The sequence below is a fragment of the Molossus molossus genome, unplaced genomic scaffold (assembly GCF_014108415.1).
Source record: "Molossus molossus isolate mMolMol1 unplaced genomic scaffold, mMolMol1.p scaffold_m16_p_11, whole genome shotgun sequence".
In the NCBI taxonomy this organism is placed as follows: domain Eukaryota; kingdom Metazoa; phylum Chordata; class Mammalia; order Chiroptera; family Molossidae; genus Molossus; species Molossus molossus.
The window spans coordinates 89,043,644-89,064,626 of record NW_023425346.1 but is presented as its reverse complement, the minus strand read 5'-3'; the positions used below and the strand labels follow the sequence as shown (position 1 = coordinate 89,064,626).

The window sequence follows — 20,983 nt, the reverse complement described above, 5'->3', positions numbered from 1 at the left end:
TTTTCTTATTTGTAAAAAGAGTTATTCAGAGTAGCTGGTCTCTTAGGTCCTTTTCAAAATGGTAGCACTCAGTGGACTTTTGACAATGGAATATCATATCAAAAGCAAAAGAGTTTAGTCCTGGCTGGTGCAGCTCAGTTGGTTGAGCATCCTCCCAGGCACTAAAAGGTCGCCAGTTCAATTCCCAGTCAGGGCACATGCCCAGGTTACGGGCTCGATCCCCAGTAGGAGGTAAGCAGGAGGCAGCCGATTGATGTTTGTGTCTCATTGATGTTTCTCTCTCCCTCTCACTTCCTCTCTCTCTAGAAACAATGAAAACATGTGTGTGTGTGTGTGTAAATATATATACACATATATATATTAAAAAAAGCAAGTGTTTGTTCCAGAGGAATGTACCACAGCCACACAAAACCCAACTTGTATGTGGCAATTCAGAAATCAATAAATTAATATTAAAAAGAAATTAGTAATTAGTTAAAGGAGAAAAACAACAACAACAAAAAGCACCCTGGCCTGTGTGGCTCAGTTGGTTGGGCATTGTCTCATGCACCAAAAGGTTGCTGGTTCAATTCCTAGATTCCTGGTCAGGCACATGCTCGGGTTGTAGGCTTGATCCCCAGGAGGGGGCATGTGGGAGGCAGCCAACTGATGTCTCCCTCTCACATCGATATTTCTCTCCCTAACCCCCTCTCCCTTCCTCTCTCTCCAAAAATCAGTAAAAATATTTTTAAAAAAGAAAAGGAAAACCCCTTTGGTAATGAAGCACTAAGTTGATAAGGATTTTACATAACTAGACTCAGAGTATAACAGGAAAACACCACTGGACCAGAGTGAGCAGATTCCTTCACAACCTCCTCTCACAAACCACATGGCACTAAGCACTCTCTGCACATGTGCACACCTCTGTACATGTCTTACTCAAATTCTAAAGAACCTTAAGAGCAAAAACAGGACTTCCTTTTCTGTACATCTCTAATACTAACAGAAAACAACTGGTCCTCAACAAAACGACACAGCCCACAGCAACGTGGATGAGAGGCAACTCTAAAAAATGCTGCTATTAAACCACCGTGTGTAACTTCCATTCCGCTGATTCACACAGCAGTTCTGCATTAGAGGCCAAGGTGCTGTTTTTGGATCATCCACAGTCACTAGGCAAAAGGTAGAAAAGTGTAAGCAGTTCCTAAAATGTTCATTATGCCTCTATTCATCACCTTTTCAAATTTCCATTTCGAACAGCTAGTACAGTATGAAAGAGCATACAGATGTTTGTCATAAAACCTTTCTACCCCATGTTTGGACTTGCCAGGGGAGGCTTCAGGCACCAGCCCAGCCATCACCGTCTTCAGCTGACCCTGCAGGACCCACCTGGCAGCAGCAGGAGGGCGGTGCCTACGTGTGAGCGGTCAGCGACTTGCATTGCCATTACAAGCCAGCATCCGGCCAGATCACTCTAGCACTGCACACCCCTACATAGATGTCGACTTGGGAAATATGCCAAACAGTTTTAATGCATTTCTCTAACAGAGAAAATGCAAACAAAAACATGTCAACTGACACCTGTGCCTGGCTCCACCATGATGCAGAGGGGCTCATTTCTAGAAGGTAAAGCCACAAGCCCCAGAAGCCCATTTGTTTCTAGGCTTTTCTATTGCACACCTCTCCCAAACAGTCTAACCAAAGGAACAGATAAAATCCAGTTTTGATACTCCCCTCACAATTCCTTAATCCTACACTGACACAGATCAAACTTGTGAACTAAAACATCTACCCATCATTTCGTGTTCTTTTCGGTATGTTCTCTACATTCGGCCCACTATTATATTTCGGTACCAGTCTTAAACTGTGAGCTCTCCAGAAACCAGGATCCGCATCTGTGAGAATCTTTCTGAGTAGCAACTTGACCTCTGCAGCCAGACACCTACTGAAGGCCTTTCCTCCTCAAGCTTGAAGTGACTCCTGGAAAGGAGGAACAGCACAACTTGGACTGTTACTGTGAGCTACAAAGAGAAAAGGTAATCTCCAGCACTATCACCTTTCAGTACCTTTTATGTAGGACACTAAAGTCCCAGGTTTAACACTACATGTGAACTCGCTGCAGCGGAGGGCAAACCTGCTCACAACTAGGGAATGTACAAGCATTTCTAGCGAGCTGCTTCCTGGATACAAGCCCTAAATCAGCAGCGGGAGCCTAGAGTGTGCTCAGAGTTCAGGGCAAACCTACTCCTACTACTGGGAAAACACAGGATGAACCGCCTTCATCATTACTGTGTACGATGTGACTTGGACCCAACTAAATCCACCCTGTGAAACCTTGGCCCCAACCAACAAGTGCAGGCAGGTGATTTCCCAAGAACAGTCTGTGTTTAGAGCCAATTAGTGAGCAAAATGGAAACAAACTCACCTGTGGGAGTGTATTTCTTATTATTTTTCAAGGATGAAAACATGTATTGCCGCAAGTCTTCCATGAAAGGCAGCTGCACATACACTAAACACTAATGAGAAAGAAAGGAGATAAAAGCAAAAACAGCCAAATTAATGGAAGAATAAAAAACTGGTTCGAAACACTGGGAAAGTGGTACAACAAAAGTTATTTCGAAAATCAGATGGCCCAACGCTGGTACATGGAAAGCAGTGTTTTGATTTCTGTTATTAGCTGTACAAACTGCAAACAGTACAGAGAATATTCAATATGAGAGACATGCTTCAAAAACTATCAAAGAACACTTGCAAAATGCCTGCCCAATACAACAAACGAGACGCGTCAAGGTGACGGGAAGGCTGATGGCAAGTCATCTGCTCTTTCTTGCAGTTCTGCCATCGTAGTTCTTTGAGAAACGGGAAACGGTAAGGAATAGAGACCTGTATTTTGAATGAGAGAGCTCTAAATAACTGGATTTCACAAGGGCCACAACAAAGTCACAGCGTCAACCTTTATCCGTAGTAAGAAAGGGCTGTTATAAAAACAGGTAATCTATTCCCATTAGGTTCTGAGACATCAAAAAGGATGAGAACCAAGAGAAGGTCAGTGCATTGGGCAAACAGGAGGTCATGGTTAACTCTTACTGGTTTGATAAAAAGGTCCTTTATATACTTATGTTCTCTCATTGCAACTGAAAGTGTGGTTCACAGGCCAGCAACGCTGCTAACACCTGGGAGCTGGTGCACAATGCAGAACCCCAGCCCCTCAGACTTACAGAATCTTCACGCTAACAAGCTCCCTCAGGTGATTCCCATTCACATTAACAGTTGAGAAGCACTGTTTAGAATAAAGAAACCAAAGGAAAAAAAAAAAAAAGAAGGATAAAAGCCCTGTGAGTGTTACCTCATAGGTGTCCTTGATCTGAGGAAAAGCCACACCAACTTGAGGATTGGCTCTTCTGTCGTAAGCATAGCGCACTATGGCCACCATGGCCAATTCGTCCAAAGCGTGGATCAGGGAGGAAAGGGCTACGGCTGCTGCCTGGCAAGGAAGATGGCATGCGTTACCACACGTCCTTACCACACGTCCTTACCACACGTCCTTACCACACGTCCGACACGGAGAATTCTCACCACAGAAACACGTGCTCCTAACTCCGTGTTCCACTTTCTTACTGTTTCAGATTTTTAAAAGTGTCCCTCAACCCATTTGCATTTGATCACATTTACTGTACCTCTTCTGGAAATGCGCTTCATTATCTAAATCCTCTGTCTTACCGCTTCAATCTTCCTTATCCTCTGAATTCATACCCTCACCCTCTACACGAACTCAAGTCTCAGCCCTCCCAAACAGAGTCTTTTCTCTGTCCCTCTCTCCACAGATCACTATCTGTATCTTTCTTTCCCTTCACTGCTAAATCCCATGAAATAATCATCTTGCTGTTGTCACTGCATAGAAAACAATTATTCTTCGATCTAATCCAGCTCCTGACCCCCGTGCCTTACTGAAATTACCCTCTGGAGTCATCCATGACCTCCTAATTGCCAAAACCTCCGTTCCCATTCCACTTGACCTCTAGGCAGCATCTGACCATCCCCTTTCTCTAAAGTTCTCCTTGTTTGGCTCAGAAACAACACTCTCCCTCGATTATTATACTGGATGAGCCCCTCCTCCCTTGGATCTCCTCTTCTTCCAACTCACCTTGAAATTCTGCTCTTGATCTTTCCCTCCTCCTCCTCCTCTTATGCTCTAACTGGGGATTATTTTATCCAGTCTCATGAGTTGATGAATCAAAAGTCTGCATAGTCAGCTTTAAAAGTCTCTTTAGATCTAGGCTTACATTGCCTACTAGCTGGTAGATATCTCATTTTATGGTATCTCAAACTGCTCATAACCAAAACTGACTCATTACCTTCCCCCGTTCTCCTCCTAGACTCCTTACTCCATTACCACCACCTCCCAGTCAACCACATGGAGCCACCTCACCATCCCTCGCCTTCAGGTGTTCACCAAACTAAACCACTCTACCTCTGTGCCATCTCCCCTCTCTGCACAGGGCGGGTCGTGTCACTCCCTCCCAGGAACAGCTCCAGTGGGTCCTCTGTTCCAGCCACAGGGAGTTGATCGTTATTCCTGGAAGCTGCTCTCTCCCTCCTCTAGCGTTTCATCCGTACAACTTCTTTCTAGTCAGAGCGCCCTCTCCAAGTCTCTGGCTCCCTAACTTTGGATCCATTTTCAAGGCTCAGAAAATTGATACCCTCTCCATTTCAGATTTGCGTTACCAGCTCTCTCCCTCTCCATAACTCCCCAAGCACCCAGTCTGTACCTTTCTCAGTATCATAGCTAACCCTATCAAAGTTTTCTGCATATTCCCATTTCCTCCACTATGACCTCAATACCCTGTCTTCAAACTCCTCTATAGATTTCATGACAGATTAATTGCCTTTTTGATCCAATGCAAGGAATATTTACTTAGTGCCTACTCTTTGCCAGGCACTGTCTTAGGGCCTGTTAGGAAACAAAGGTAAGTCCCTGTTGTCACTGAGCTACTACAGTCTTTACTAGCAGACACAGATATACACCAGATACAGAATGCATATAACCTAATGGGTCCCATAAGGGAGACCAGATAAACACAATGGGAGTCTGAGGAAGAGATTACTGCCGACGTGTTTGCAAGCTCTATTGGGATGTCTTTGATAGGACCAATTGGGATATTTAAGGTAAGAAGGAATGGAGTCATGAAGTACATTGTAACACAATACTGCACCAGTGGGAAACTCAACTAAAGCTCCATGACCTTTCCTTTCTCTCCTCCCCTTCTCTTCCACACACACAGTGCATATCAGTACATAAAAGTATAGATTCTCTATACAATAAAATAATTATATGCTAATAACCAGAGAAGACATTTTTAAAAAGGAATTTTTCATAGAATCATAGAGTATTTGAGTTGAAAAACAGCAGTACTCATCTAGTTTAACAACAACATGATGAAGGAATTTCCTCCCCAACATCTTACTGGGGGTGGTAAAGACTCTGCCAGGGAACTTGTAGGAACGGGGCTCTGACCACCCTACAAGGAACCAATCCATTTGTAGAGAGTAACCCTTATTGACAAAATAATTCTTCATCTTGAACAAAATCACCAACTGTTGGTTCCAATTTACCCTCTGGGAGGAAGCACAGTTTAATTTCTATTTCATATATTAATTCTCTAAATGTATGAAGAGGTCTCTTATGTCTGTCATCCCTCCTACCCCTACCTACCTACACGTCTTCCCCATGCAATCTTTCACTGGAAGTATTCATATGACAGTTTTCTTATTCCTCTGCTTCTCTCATAAGCTCCAATTAGTTAACAGTATTCTTTAACAACAACATTAAGAACTGACAATAAAATGTAGCCCTTTCCCATTGGTGGATGACACTGTTTCCTGGAGTGAACTCAAAATGACTTGTGATCTACAGAGTCTATATGAGGCTGGTTCTGAATTATGCTACGAGGCTGCCCTTCGCTGGCAAGACAAGATTATCACAGCTTTGTGGTGGGATGTTCCTCACTGTATACCCAGCAATGACATGAAATGATCCGAATTTTCTTTGTGTAAAGAGAAAAATAGTAGGAGCTAAAACTTCAGCAGAAGTTAAAAGTGCAGTTAAGATGTGTTGACAATATACACCAGAACTGCATGATTACCAACAGCATCTGATTCAGGAGAAATCCAGGAACTAGGATTTTCAAATGGGAGGATTTACATATGCCTAGTGTGCACTAGTGAATCTGTGCGGTACTGAGTGACAGCCAATATCCACTCACTGGATCTGCAGCCAGCTACCCTTCAGAAGTGAGGAGAAATGGAGGATTAAGAGGACTAGATCTACCCGGTTGGTGTGGCTTAGTGGACTGAGTGTCATCCCATGGACTGAGAGGTCCCAGTTCAATTCTGGTCAGGGCACATGCCTGGGTTGCAGGCTTGATCCCCGGTGAGGGGCGTGCAGGAGGCAGCCGATGAGTGTCTCTCTCATCAATGTTTCTATTTCTCTCTCTAAAATAATCAATAAAAACATATTTTTTAAAAAAGAGGACTAGATCTCCTATCATCACCCTGCCCCTCACCACAAACAAACCTTCTGATGGAGTCTACTAATTTTTAATTAATTTATTTATTTTCATCCTCACCCAAGGATATTTTTCCACTGATTTTTCAGACAGAATGGGAGGTAAGGAGAGAGAGAGAGAGACAGAAACATCTGATATGACAGAAACGCATGGATTGGTTGCCTCCCACATGGCCCCAACCAGGGCCGGGGATGGAACTGAAGTACATGCCCTTGACTGGGAATTAAACCTGTGACTCTTTGGTCTGCAGGCCGACACTCTAACCGCTGAGCCAAACTAGCCAGGGCTGGAGTTTACTAATTTTAGATGCAGATACTTCCAAGATTTGCAGACCTACTTCAGTAGTCTTAAAAAGCCACTAGATTGTAATCTTCCAGTTTAGACCAACATCTCCAAGGAAATAAGTTATGACCTGGAGGCTACACAGAAAATATTTGCAGAGAGGGCAGGTGTGAGTGTAGGATGCAAGCATCATGGGTTGTTAGCCAGGCAGAAACCCACCTGAAAACAGAATCTCTCGGGAAGGTGGGCAGAGAGAGGGAGGGGTTGGGAGACAAATGTCTCAGTGACAGAAAGGGTCTAGTGAGTCAGTGAAGCTCATCTCCAGGGTGCCAGAGCCAGCACTAAATGTTCAATGTCCATGAAAATGAAAATGTCAACCTGACCTCAACTTTCCTGAACATGTGACCATGAGGTCCCTAAACTAAAGGCATGTGTTCAAGTGTTTTTGTTTTTAACATTTACCTGCTGTCCCACTGCAGGACTATGTCCTCAGGCCTTGTGCTCATGCTATGACAAATTCATTTATCATTTCTTCACTTTCATAGTTAAAGGACAATGAATTTCCCCACTACTGTTGCAATAATTAATGTCACTTTAAACTATAAAGGCCGCCAAAAACTCTCTTAAAATGATAAATCAATTCTGTGGCACGACCTCAAGAAGCCACTGTCAACTCACCTCATCATCTTTTGCTGCAAAGACTTTTAGAGTTTGATTTCCTATAAAATATTTCCAGTGGACCTACAAGAGTAAGGAAAGAATTGGTTTTGATCCAAAATAAGTAACACATAAAACCATAATGACACTCATTACTAAGAAGTCCTATTCAAAATGTCCTTACTGAAAAACATTCACGGGTATTAGAAACAACATATTACTTGAGGTTCAATTCAATTCAACACAATAAATATCTGAGCACCTGAAATACATCATTGTTCTGGGCACTATAAACACAATAATGAGCAGGATACAGACTGTCCTGAGGAGCTCAGACAGATGAGTATGAAATTAACTACCGTGCAGTACTAACACACAGTGCTGCAAGAACACAAGAATACAGTCTTATAATACAGGGTTAGTGTGGTGCTAGAAGGGCACAAAGAAGGGCATCTAGTTTGATCATGAGGGGTCAGGGAAAGTTTCTGGCAAAGGGGGACACCTAAGTTAAGATTTAAAGCATTTGTAGGAACTGAGATAAAAAGTCTGGGCATAAGTGTCCTGTGCAGAGATAATAATATGAATTAGTCTAGAGTGACAGCAAACACAGTAAGTACATTTGGGGAACTGCTTCTGGGGTAGTCCCGTGCCATAGTGCAAAGGGAAAAGGGAAAATGAGATTAGTGAGATTAGCAATGATCAGTCATGAAGTCTCTTATCAGCAAAATTAAGTGGCGTGGACTCCATCCTAACAGCAATGACAAACTGCAAAGAGACCAGAGGAAAGAGCTAAAGAGAGGGGCAGGACGGGAGGAAGGGTAACTAAAGCAAAAATACATGCTATGTGTACTTTTCACCCTTCACGTTACTCATCTATCACAGTATTGGGGGTCAAAGATTACAAAATGAACACTGAAGAGTTCCCAGTATCATAACCACCTGCACCCACGATCAATTTCTCTCTGATCTGTATGATCTTGAGCCTGGAGCTTAGTGATAAGAACATGCCATGTGTTGTATAAGGCAATGCTTCTAAAATGTTTGTTTTTGTCCTCCTACCTCTAAAGCTGAGAAGTTATGAGTACTTTCACAGAAACATTAAGTCTCAAAGGTGTGGGGGCCAGGTCCATGTAATTCAAATACCCTCCATCTCCACTTCCATCCCCTTTTGAGAACCATTATCTGAAGAAACATGGGAATAATCTTATATTTTTAGTTTGCTACATTTATATAGATTTGCCCTGCTATCAGAATTTGTAATAGTTCTTGATTGATTAAAGAAGACCTAATGATATCTCTTCCTAAGGCACGTAAATGACTTTTCAAGACAGCCAGACATTTGGGGAAAGTTCTGGCTAAATTCTTACCCATCCTATAATTAGATACCCAGAACACTGACAAGTTGGAGAAAGACAAATTGAAAAGGACTCTTGCAAATTTAAAAAAGTAATTCACATTTCGAAAAAAGAGAAAAATACCCAAACCAAAAATCCTATTTTATAGAATGAAAACTTTCATATCAATTCAATCTAGAAATCTTAGTTTCCCCCACTTTAAGAGAGTTTTAAAAAAATGTGACTTTATCAACTTTAAGGTAATTACTCATCTGTTACAAGGTACATACTTATACTTTATCTTAGATTTTATGGAAAACCCTTGCTCTTAAGATAATATGTGTGCATACATGAATTAGACTATTCAAAATAAGGCTGTCCATCTGGTGGGCAGATTACAACAGATCAATGAAATAGGCTTTGGAGTCAGAGAGATCTGGTTTAGAACCTACCTCTATCACTTTCTAGCTAGGTGACCTTGGGCGAGTTATTTAACAGCTCTGAAGCTCTTTTTCCTAATGTATAAAGTACATATCATGGCATCTACCTAAGAGGGTCGTAAAAAGGGGGGGGCTTATATAAAATTCTTAGAATACTATAATCACTCAATAAATGGCAGCTGTTATGATTATCTTCATTGTACCTATCTGAGATGGTACTTAAAAATAATTTAGAGCTTAAAACAAAAAGTTGATTTAGAAAAATAATTCATGACTTAAAAGTTAATAAAAATATTTTTAAAAGGTGAAAGAATTAAGCAAAAAAAAAAAAAAAAAAAAAACAACCACAAAAAACACCACCAATAAACTCATAGACACAGACAACAGTATGGTGATTACCAGCAGGAAAGGGAGTTGAGGGGAGAGAGAAGAGGATAAAGGGGAGACAATGGTGATGGAAGGAGATTTGACTTGGGCAGTAAACACAAGTACGATATGCAGATGATATAGTATAGAATTGTATACACCTGGAACTTACATAATTTTATTAACCAATGTCACCCCAATAAATTAAATAATTTTTAATGGAAAATGTACTTTTTGTCCAGTTCACTCTTTCTACTTTGCTATTCAACTAAATAGGCCCCCACGCCTAGCCAGACAGGTGATTTCAGTGTTCTGAGTTCTGAGTTGTAGGTGCAGACGGGTCTTTTCCGCCTGCCTAGAATTAGGAGGACCCACTTCCCAACAGGCCAGTTTCTACGAACAGGTCTGAATAAAGGTTCTGTTTCACTGAAAAGACTCATAAGCACTGCCATTAATAACCATAAATTTTAAGTTTATATACCTCCCAAAGTGAACAATATTTTTTTTAAGAAAAGCACATTTAGTGTAGTTTGTTAGAAAATTGTTAGAAACTCTCAACTTCCAAAAAGTATTTATTCTCACCATTAAAATCTCATCAACTTTAAGTAAAACCTTCCAATTTTTAGCTTATGAGTCTTAAAAATGTATCTAACAATGTGGGCGTACCATGAAAAACATTCTCCTCAACCTCATGAACTATTCTAACAATGAATTACACAGAGACTACATGCTCAAGGAACATGAAGAAGTTCAAACCCAGTATACTTGGTGATATTTATTTTTATTACAATACTCAGTTGAGTTCATCTAGAATCAACAAAAATCTTTTCATCCCTACTGAGCCTGAAAAGATACAGTTTATACAGTTTATACTTCTTCATTCTCTTTGATTGCCCACCTCATGTGTAACTTCATCTCAGATGTCTGGGAATCTTTAACCCTTTCTAAAACGGTGTACGGTATCCCATGGCCTTCAGTGAATACTGCATTTCCCAGTGTCTGTTTTGTGTATCTCTGCATTGATATGTAAAAAACATATGACATATGCACAAGTTTCACTTCTTACACCTCTTTGCTGGGCATTGAGATGAACAGTGACTGGCAGAAATCAATGATATTCTAAGAGGTCAATGGTCATTCAAAACCCAGCCAACTGGCCGGTTTGGCTCAGCGGTTAGAACATCCGCCTGCGGTCCGGAGAGACCCGGGTTCGGTTCCTGCTAAGGGCATGTACCTCGGTTGCAGTTTGTCCCCAGCCCTGGTTGGTCGTGCGGGTGGCAGCCACTCGATGTGTCCCTTTCACGTCGATGTTTCCCTCTCTCTCTCTCTTCCTCTCTCTCCCTCCCACTCTATCTGTGCAAAAAATGGAAAAATGTCCTCCGGTGAGGATTAAAAACAAAAACAAAAACAAACAACCCAGCCAGACCTTCATTCCTATTAAAACCCCCCCCCCCCAAAAAAAACCTCCACTATATATAATAGCTTTGAAAAAGCAATATAATAACAAAGAACTAGATACTATTTCTTTAAGGCTACTATGAGCTGACTGACAGCAAAGCTTTTAGCCCAGCCAGTGTGGCTCAGTGGTTGAGTGTCAACCCATGCACTCAACAGGAGGTCTCCAGTTTGATTCCTCCTCAGGGCACATCCCCAGGTTGTCGGCCCAATCCTGAATGGGGGGGCTTGCAGGAGGCGGTCGATCAATGTTCTCTCTCATTGATGTTTCTATCTCTCTAAAAATCAATAAAGAAAAAAAAAATTTTTTTAAGTGACTTCTAATTAAATCTACTCTTTTGACTTTTCCACATCTTGGTTTTTCTCTTTAAAAATCAAAGACAGTGACACTAACTCCCAGACTACATTTTAGAAAAATTAAGTGAAATAAACATATATTATAAATAAAGCAATCAAAATCATACCATCTTAAATAATAACAAGAAGAAGTTCATTTATTTTGTTTACAATTAGACTAAGTACCTGAGAAGATCTACAAAATCCCAAAACAGAGAAGCACTTCCCCTCCGATTTGTACTTCATTTGTTCCTCATCCACTTTCGAGAAAGGAATGATGTCACTCCCATAGCGGAACCCTGGAGAACACAAGAAGAGCACCTGTTCAGCATGTGGGGCCTCGTTTTCCACCAGCTGAAATTAGGCCTCCACAGACATTGACAAGACACCCACACTCCAGATCAAGCCGCCATATACTATTTCCTAAAATTAAATTTCTGCCCCTTGTGATGAATGGGGAAAAAGAAGCAGCAGATACACAAACAAGATACAATATAGAGTCAATTAAAATCTAATTACATTTTTAAGTACATATTCTGCAATCTAGTTACCTTAATGATTATCCAGTTTAGAGGAAAGAATATAGCAAATGCAATGAACTAGTTACTCTCTAAAGAGGAACCACGGTTGACTAAAGCACAATCATGATTTATAAACATAATGACAAGAACACATTTATTCAGAAACCTGGAGAACCACAGAGAAAAATGCCCACAGGAGATTTTCAAAACAAAATGTTCTCAAAAATACATACTGGAGCTATACCAGTGCCTAATGAAAGAAGCCAAAATTCTTCATTTTAGAAACATTCAACTGGTAAGTTAAATATTTTCTGCATTTAAATTTATTTTATTTCTGGGATTGGCTTGTCTATTTTTTTTTTTTTTTTTCCAATTAGCTTACTCATATAAATATAGGCTGTTGGTTTCTTAAAAAAAACTCCCACTCTGTTCCAGGGCCTCTGCTCCATGGACGGTCATGCCCTTTCCATATATAGTCTTACATAGTCTGTGGGCAGCAGGATCATCAAAATCCAAGGATTCTGGCTTTGGGTAAAAGGAAAGGAAAAGTATATGCACCTTTATGCCAAGAAACAGAAGAAACTTGTGTATTTGAGGCAGTCTGTGATCTAGTATTTATTTCCTGTCAATCTGTTGATGTCATATATTTAATTAAAATTTTTTTTCTACTTTTATAGATATCTTTTTTAAAAATTACAACAAGCCCTGGCCGGTTTGGCTCAGCGGTTAGAGCGTCAGCCTGCGGTCCACAGAGACCCGGGTTCGGTTCCCGCTAAGGGCATGTACCTTGGCTGCAGTTTGTCCCCGGCCCTGGTTGGGTCGTGTGGGTGGCGGCCACTCGATGTGTCCCTTTCACATCGATGTTTCTCTCTCTTCCTCTCTCTCCTTCCCGCTCTATCTGAGTAAAAAATGGAAAAATGTCCTCAGGTGAGGATAAAAAAATAAAAAAATAAAAAAAAGTAAAATAAAAATTACAACAAAAAGTTAACAGGAAAATGTATGGCACATGAGTAAGAGCAGTATTGAAACTAAATATTTTTTCTAGCTTTTCTGTCATCAGACATCTTCTTACTTGAATTGTTTAATAGTAACTTGAAAATTCTAATGAAAACTGTCCTGGGTTTTTGGTGCATCTATTTAAAGGGTATGGCTCAGCGGTTAAAGGGTAAATCAATAACTCTAACTTTTGTACGTGGCAAAAAGTATAGAATAGACTACGATGTCTGACCATATTCCTTTGCCCAAGGTACCAGTCCCTCTGTCTAAGAAAGAAAACTGCATCTTTGGGGACAGAGAGTGAAAGATAGGTAAAGGGAGTACGTGAGTAACCACAAAAAGCTTGAGATATAAAAGTTGCATGTCTATGCTCTTTGAACACAAACTATTATTCCCTCTCCACTGCTCAATCAATACACTTCCCTTTGCCTAAGATAACCAGAGACGCTTTTTTTTTGTTTGTTGCAACCAAAATAATTGGCACCCTCAACTCTAGTCTCTTCTTCCAATCTACCCTACACCCAGCTGCCATATTAATTTTCCTAAAATACAGCTCTATGACACTCTGCTCCTGAAAACTATAAATGACTCCAGGTTGCTTTCAAAATTAAGGATAAACTCTTCAGCCTATCATTCGAAGTCCTTCCTAATTCGGAACAGCATGTGAAAACACAGACTCTGAAGTTGGACAGCCCTGGGTTCAAGTTCTGATAGTTGATAGCTGTGTGACTTTGAATACACTAATGAAAGACTTCTGGCCACAATTCCTTTATCTATAAAATGAAAATAACAAGAGTACCTGCTTCATTAGGTTGTGTGGAAATTAAAAGAGAAAATACAGGTTATGTGTGATACTACCCTCTAGTACTAATCTGTATGTGCCCAATACACCAACCTACTACCTGACGTCACTAAGAAGACCCTCTACTTTCCTGGTCTTACACCTTTTTTTCTTTTTTTTTTTTTTATGATGTTGAACATCTTTCCATATACTATACTTATTTGCCATTTATATATGTTCTTTGGTGAGTTGTCTGTTCAGATCTTTTGTTCAGTTCTCAATCGGCTTGCTTGTTTTCTTACTGGGTCTCACACCTTTTATCATGCTATTCTTCCTACCATGGTGGGTCACTTCACTAGGATCAAATGACTTTCAAGTGACAGAGCCATAATTCTAACCTAGGCCTGACTCCAAAATTCATGTTCTTCACTACACTATATTACTGAATGGAATTTAAAAATCAGTAGAGATTGTAGTGTACTGATCACATTCTACATAATCCATCAGGAGAAAGAAAGAAACCACAACTGCCCCCGCCACTGCCCCCATAATGCATACCAATAACCACAAACACTGCAATACAGTGCCCCGGATGAAAGGCATTTTTTTCAAGGCTTGCAAAAACTATGCTGTGCAGCATAGACTGACCAGAAACCGATATAAAGACCATGGCTTTCAACTTAACCATCATTTTGTATCTTCTAATTTTAGCTCTTGAACATTCAGACACTCTCAGCTAGTTTCTAAGACTCCTGGACAGAGATGCCATCTAGACACACTATACAGATCAAATGGGTATAATATAAAAAGGATAACTTTAAAGATCTTAGTGAACAGAAAGCAATACAATAAACATAAACCACTTATTGTATCCCCTAAATTACTTTAAGGGAGTATATCTGGCACTTAAACATAACCTAAAAATGGCACTCAGAAAAATAATCACCATGGAGCTAAAAATAAAATAGAGTAAATAAAAAAAACTTTCTTTGGCTACATTGATGCATTTTCCTAGCTAGTAAGTTTCAAACATTAAAACAAAGCCAAGTATTCAGTCCTGTCACATGAGACGTTTAAAGCTCAGACGCACGGAATACCCTCGTGCACTCCTGGGAACCATCCTGCCTCACACCCGAGAGAGACCTGAAGGACCTATGCCTCAGGATCCCCTCAAGGAGCTGTCTCCAGGACTCAGAGAACCATTTCTAAACAAATAACAATAATGCAGATCCCAGCCTGCCTCATATCATCGTGAAGAACACCTCTTTCAGGCACAAGTGGAGACTCTCACTGGCATACCTTGAATAGTATCTTCTTTTGGAACTTCAGTTTCATCATCGTCATTCAAGCAATAAACGGTTTCTTTATGTAGATCTTCCGTTTTTAGGGTTCTTGCATCCACAACTGTCCAAGACTTTTTAACTTTCTCCTGTAGAATCTTATTTCCAAAACAAACAAACAGAGAAAGCTAGGAATCCAGTCAACAAAAGGTAAAAATCTGATATGCTCTCTACTTTACAGAAAAACATCCAGAACAATTAATCGAGCTGAACTATTTTGTTAGCTCTCTCACATCATCATCAAAATGGCAAAGATTAAATACAAAGAGAGAATCTTAAAAGCAGCAAGAGAAAAGCAGTTCGTTACCTACAAAGGAGCTCCCATAAGACTGTCAGCTGATTTCTCAAAAGAAACTTTGCAGGCCAGAAAAGAGTGGCAAGAGATATTCAAGGTGATGAAAAGCAATGACCTACAACCAAGATTACTCTGTCCTGCAAAGCTATCATTTAGAATTGATGGACATATCAAGAGTTTCCCAGACAAGAAAATGCTAAAAGAGTTCATCACCACCAAGCCAGTATTATATGAAATGTTGAAGGGTCTTCTTAAAGGAGAAGAACAACAAAAGTATGAACAATAAAATGGCAATTAATACATATCTATCAACAATGGAGTCTACAAGCAAAAGGAGCAAACAGAACAGACTCATAGATACAGAGAACTTTTTGTTGCTTGCCAGATAGGTGGGGATTAGAGAAATGGGTGAAAAAGATAAAAGAATTAAAAATATATAAATTGATTGTTAGACCGATGAACCTCAAAGGGAAGGGGGTTGGAAGGGCAGGATGAGATAAACCAGAGAACTTCTATGCATATATGCATAACTAACTGACATTGACAATAGTGTGGGGAAGGCAGGAAGGGGGCAGGATTGGGGGAGGGAGTCAATGGGGAAAAAAGGGGGGGATATCTGTAATACATTCAACAATAAAGATGAGTTTAAAAAATAGTCATGGGGAAGTAAGTAAAGCATAGGAAATATAGTCAATAATACTGAGATACCTATGTATATGCCAGTTGGGATACTGGAAATAAAAAGGGGAACACTGTGTAAAGTATATGATTGTCTAACCTATACACCTAAAACCAAAACCAAAAAAACAGAGAAGTACCTGCAAAGATTTCATGGATTTGGAATTTGTTTTAGAATTAAGTCCCTGAATATACAAAAAAAATCGCCTGAATATATAAAAATGTTTTTGTATATTTTGTATCTTTAGGTGTTTTTATATTTATTTTGTACATTTAAATAAAAAAGGTAAAGAGGGTCGTTGGAGGCATAGATCAGAGACATATACACAAACTGGAATTTCAACAAAGAATTAGCAAAAGCAACTCATTTCTGAAAGTATGCTAATATGTACAAACCTACATGTATTACAAAAGGCAATTTCACAATAACAAGTTTATGCTACTTCGCAGATACTGTTACTACCTGATCATTAATAATGGAATTAGGTGTAACTGAGTTTTCAAAATTCTAAGTTCTTAACTCTGATATATATCCTGTATTTCTGCTATGATACTATAGTCACACAACTTAATGCATTCCAGAAAGGGAGAGAAAGGCCTGGAATTCATGATTAACAATTAATTATCAGTGGAGAGAAAGAAAGAGGAAGGAATCAATGCCCATCAGAGATAATTCATAAAACTTCCTCTTCTAGCATGCCTTTTCCTAAAAGACAGACAGAGATGATACGAACAGGGAGAGCAGTTAGAAAAGCAGTATGTATGGTACTGAATAGCCCACACATGAATTGTCAATTCTTTATGTAAGCATATCTGTCTGACAGGTAACATTTCTCTTTAAAAAATGTGTACCCATGGAAGTAGGGCACAGACTGACATCCCTCAGAAGAGGGGATGGGGGGTGGGGGGGGTGGGAAGAGATAAACCACAGAACTTATAAGCATGTATGCATGACCAATGGACATGGACAACTAAGCCGGGGACAGGGTGGAGGGGGGGTGGGGTGGGGGGTGCCAATGGGGTGAAAAGGTAAAATATCTGTAACAAAAAAATAAATAAAAATTCATAAAAAACAAAACAAAAACAAAAAACAAACAAAAAAATAATAAAAAATGTGTACCAACCACTTACCGATTTGTATGCGAAAATCTTTATCGACAAATTGGAGCCAATGGTCAGTTGACAGGACCAGGGCATGGAAGACTTCTCAATTTTCTTAAAGAGACACAGTTGTCTCAGACTCTCACTTAAGAAAAAAAATATACAATGAAAGCAACAATTTAAAAATGTTAACTGCTGAAATGATGAGCTTAGTTTTCTAGAATGAGAAGTGAACTGTTGCTGATCATAAAGAGAGAAAACAGCAGGGGATGGCAAAAATGTGACAATCCCAAGTTGGGAGACAGCAGGTATAATCGAGTGGGCTTAGGAGGAAGGAGTTGAATTACTTCACTGACAGGTGAAAACAAACATCTCTATCTTCCCCTATTCAATCTTTTCTCTCAACTCAGCCAGTTGTTCTTAACATTTTTTTTTTTTTCAGAACCAGGGACATTTTGAGGATATGATAAAAGCACATTCATAAATGAGTTTTCACACAACAGAAAAGGCTCACCAAACTCCCTGAAAACCATGGTCCTGAGGATAAGAACCCCCATCTAGGACATCACGGGGTGGGCACCGTCCTATAACTTCCCTGCTCACAACTCTACAATTCTTATTTAATTCCAGTTCTCTTAAATAAAAGACATGGGTATCTGTACATAATGGAGAGAGTTCAATAGTCTCTCTAGAGGATTAAGGAACTTCACCGTCTGTATTTTAGTCTTAAGATAAAGCAGATAGAAAACTCCAGATTTCTTACTGGGGAGGGAGGGGGAAATTTGAGGGGTAGCAAACAATGTGAAGTGTTACTTCATTTGAACGTAAGTCCAGACAAATTCTACCTTTATCTGGCCCCCAATCAAACACAACAGAGAAGATGACAGGTGATATATGGAATTTGTGGTATTCACTAAAATAAGGAACAAAGGAATTAATGACCAAACACATTTCAAGCATATAGTCTAGACTATGATTGAGCCCCTTGGTACAGATGAAAAATATATCTAAAAGAGGTAAAGAGAATTCTGTGACATTATACAGTTATGAACCAAGGGGCCTCAAGAGATTCCAGTTTTCAGAAATAATTTACAATGAGTAGCAGATATTCTACCTGACACCCTACTTCCAAAGCTTATGGTACATCTTGCCTTGGGGTTTGTTGGGGAATGAATGAGTCTGAACCAGGTCTAATCTGTCTCATAGGACATTGCTAATTCAAGTGTGAGTCCGGTCTAAGACCGTCATGAGGTCTGGATTCTGTTTCAGAGGAAGTTCTAAAGAGCAGCATCTAATACAGAACATCTGAGAACAACTGGATCAACTTTGAAGTAGACGTGAACCTCCCAAGCAGAAGTCAGGTCACCTTCCTAAGATCTCCAAGATGAGGGTAAGTGTAGTCCAGTGCTGCCCAGTACAACTTCCTGTGATGATAGAAATGTTGTAGTTCTAACTGTGCTGATCTTGAAATAGTGTGACTGAGGGGCTACATTTTTTTTAAATACTCCCCTGAGAATATGTTTAGAGAGGGAGAGAGAGAAAGAGAAGTACCGAGGTGAGACAGAAATATCAATCAGCTGCCTCTCATATGCGTCCAACTGGGGAGTGAACCCACAACCTAGGTATGTGCCCTGAACCGGGAATTGAACCTGCAACCTTTTGGTGTACGGGACAACGCTCCAATCAAGCCACCAGCTAGGGCTGAGGGACTAAATTTTTAACTTTACTTAATTTTAATGAATTTAAATTTGAATAGTGACATGTGGATAACAGATACTGTATCAGATGGCAAAGTTCTGTTCTACACCTTCATGGCAGACCTAAAATCAAAGTAGTTCAAATTGCTGGGACAAAACACAGTAATTCCCCTCCTTGCTATGCTATAAGAAAATAAACTTTCAAACAGTAATGTGTCTTGACCTATACTTTTTCTTTCTGATATGATGGTGAATATCTCAGCTTAAGACATGTATTCCCACATTAGAGCAAGCTGCATCCAAATGTGAAAGAGAAATAACTTAGGAACACATATTATGAAAAAAAAAACAAAACACTTTATAGGATTCATCACTGGCTCCTTTGCTAACCTCTTATGAAATTACAATTCAATTCCCCAAATTCCCATTTTCCTATAATTTTTCACAAGTGTCTGTATTTAGAAAATCAGGGTGTATTGCTTGTCAACTATAGCTCACCAAAAATATTTTAAAACTGTGGTTGAGAAAAAATTAGGGCATATATACACTACAGTTACTAGAAAAAAATCCTAATTGTTGAAGCTTTATTTCAATGAAGAACTTTGCTTAAAATGACTCTATTTATTGATAAACTGGAACTAATCTGTAAACATCCAGTAGCATTATCCCTGAGAATTTGTAACCACACAAGCCATACTGCATGGTGAAGTCCTCTATTTCCACCTTTACCCTATCAGGCCCCTCAAACACGGATGCCACTGACCAACCCGCCTTGGATTCTCTGCTCTAAATACATGTATGTCCAATTCCAGCCAAGAATAACAAGAATAGAGGAGAGTCCCATAGTCTTTAACTGTATGGTTGAAAAAATTTGCTTTACTGGGGGTTCTTCAAGGATTTCTTATTTCTTAAATAATTTTGTCTTTTCAAAACCCACGTGAAATAAGTAGGTCATAAATTCTTTACATTCAGGTGCAGTTTCTGTTTTGTTTTGCCTGACCAAACTATTTTGTGACCAAAAGTTTTTTGAAAAGTCACTGTAGTACAGTATCTTGCCTCCTAAGACCTGAACCAGAGGTGGGAAGGACACTGAACATCTCAGTTCTGCCACCACTTTCTATACGTCAGGATGTGTCTTGTCCATATGGAAAGGGGGACCCAAGAGACGCACTCCAAGCCTGGAACACAGAAATACTCTCCCTCACTTTCAGTTTGACTGGCTAATATGACGTAGTGTCTACGTTTTTCTAAATTTCACAAGCACAGTCCTAGAAATAAACCAGAAATCTTGTGCCAAACGCACAAACCTAAAAAATAAAAAAAAGTTTGGGGATGGGTGTACCATTTCTTTAATAAAAATCAGAATATTTATTAAGAAATAAACCACTTATTCAAGAGTGGCCCAGAAAAAGAAACATTAGAAAGCCCTCTGATCAAAAGGGAAATTCATATATGTACAAGTAAAAATTGTAATCAAAGTTATCACTTCTCACCTGAAAGAATAAATTTCATCCAGCCCATCTTCACCTTCTAAAGACATCATCACCCTTTTCACCATCCGAATACCTTCTTTTTGCTGCTCAGTAATTCCTTTTAAAGGTAAGGAGGACCCATGGTGGTCCGAGGGCAAGTTGCCACCTCCTCCGTCCCCCGCTCCGTCTTCCTTCCCAATTGGGAAAGGCAAACTGTCAGGAAAAGATCAGCAGTGGTGAGGAAGACACGTTCTGAAGCCAGGTGATACACTGGGTTCCCATCCTGTGTCTGCCTCACTAGCTATAAGAAAATGAGCGTGTCGGTCAAACTCTCTGAGCTTTAAATTTCTCATCTGTCAAATGGCACTTATCTCTTAGCCAATATTCTATCAGGTTTTTTCACTGATTGATTTTAGAGAGAGAGAGATTGCTTTGTTGTTCCAGTTATTTATGCATTCATTGACTAATTCTTGTATGTGCCCTGACTGGGAATCAAACCCACAACCTTGGCATATTAGGACAATGGTCTAACCAACTGAGCTACCCAGCTGGTAGCTGCTCTATCAGTTTCAAGTAGCCAAAGCCTCTTTGATTTGGTAAAAATAGGAAATGTATTGACTTACATAACCAAATAAATGGAAAGGCAGGGTTGCAAATGGCTTTAGGATTACTAGTCTTAAACACCAT

General features: G+C 39.8%; 1 protein-coding gene across 3 annotated transcripts in view; it reads right to left on the bottom strand.

Moving 5' to 3' along the window:
- Positions 1-20,983, bottom strand: part of XRCC5 (X-ray repair cross complementing 5) — a 90,625-nt gene that overhangs the window by 55,876 nt on the left and 13,766 nt on the right. For all 3 annotated transcript variants that reach the window (XM_036254546.1, XM_036254545.1, XM_036254547.1), the window contains exons 6-12: positions 20,318-20,509; positions 17,158-17,272; positions 15,013-15,151; positions 11,602-11,714; positions 7,506-7,568; positions 3,326-3,463; positions 2,405-2,495 (exon numbers count right to left, since the gene is read on the bottom strand). In XM_036254546.1, the coding sequence (XP_036110439.1) occupies positions 2,405-2,495; positions 3,326-3,463; positions 7,506-7,568; positions 11,602-11,714; positions 15,013-15,151; positions 17,158-17,272; positions 20,318-20,509 (851 nt within the window). The remainder of the gene's footprint in view (positions 1-2,404; positions 2,496-3,325; positions 3,464-7,505; positions 7,569-11,601; positions 11,715-15,012; positions 15,152-17,157; positions 17,273-20,317; positions 20,510-20,983) is intronic.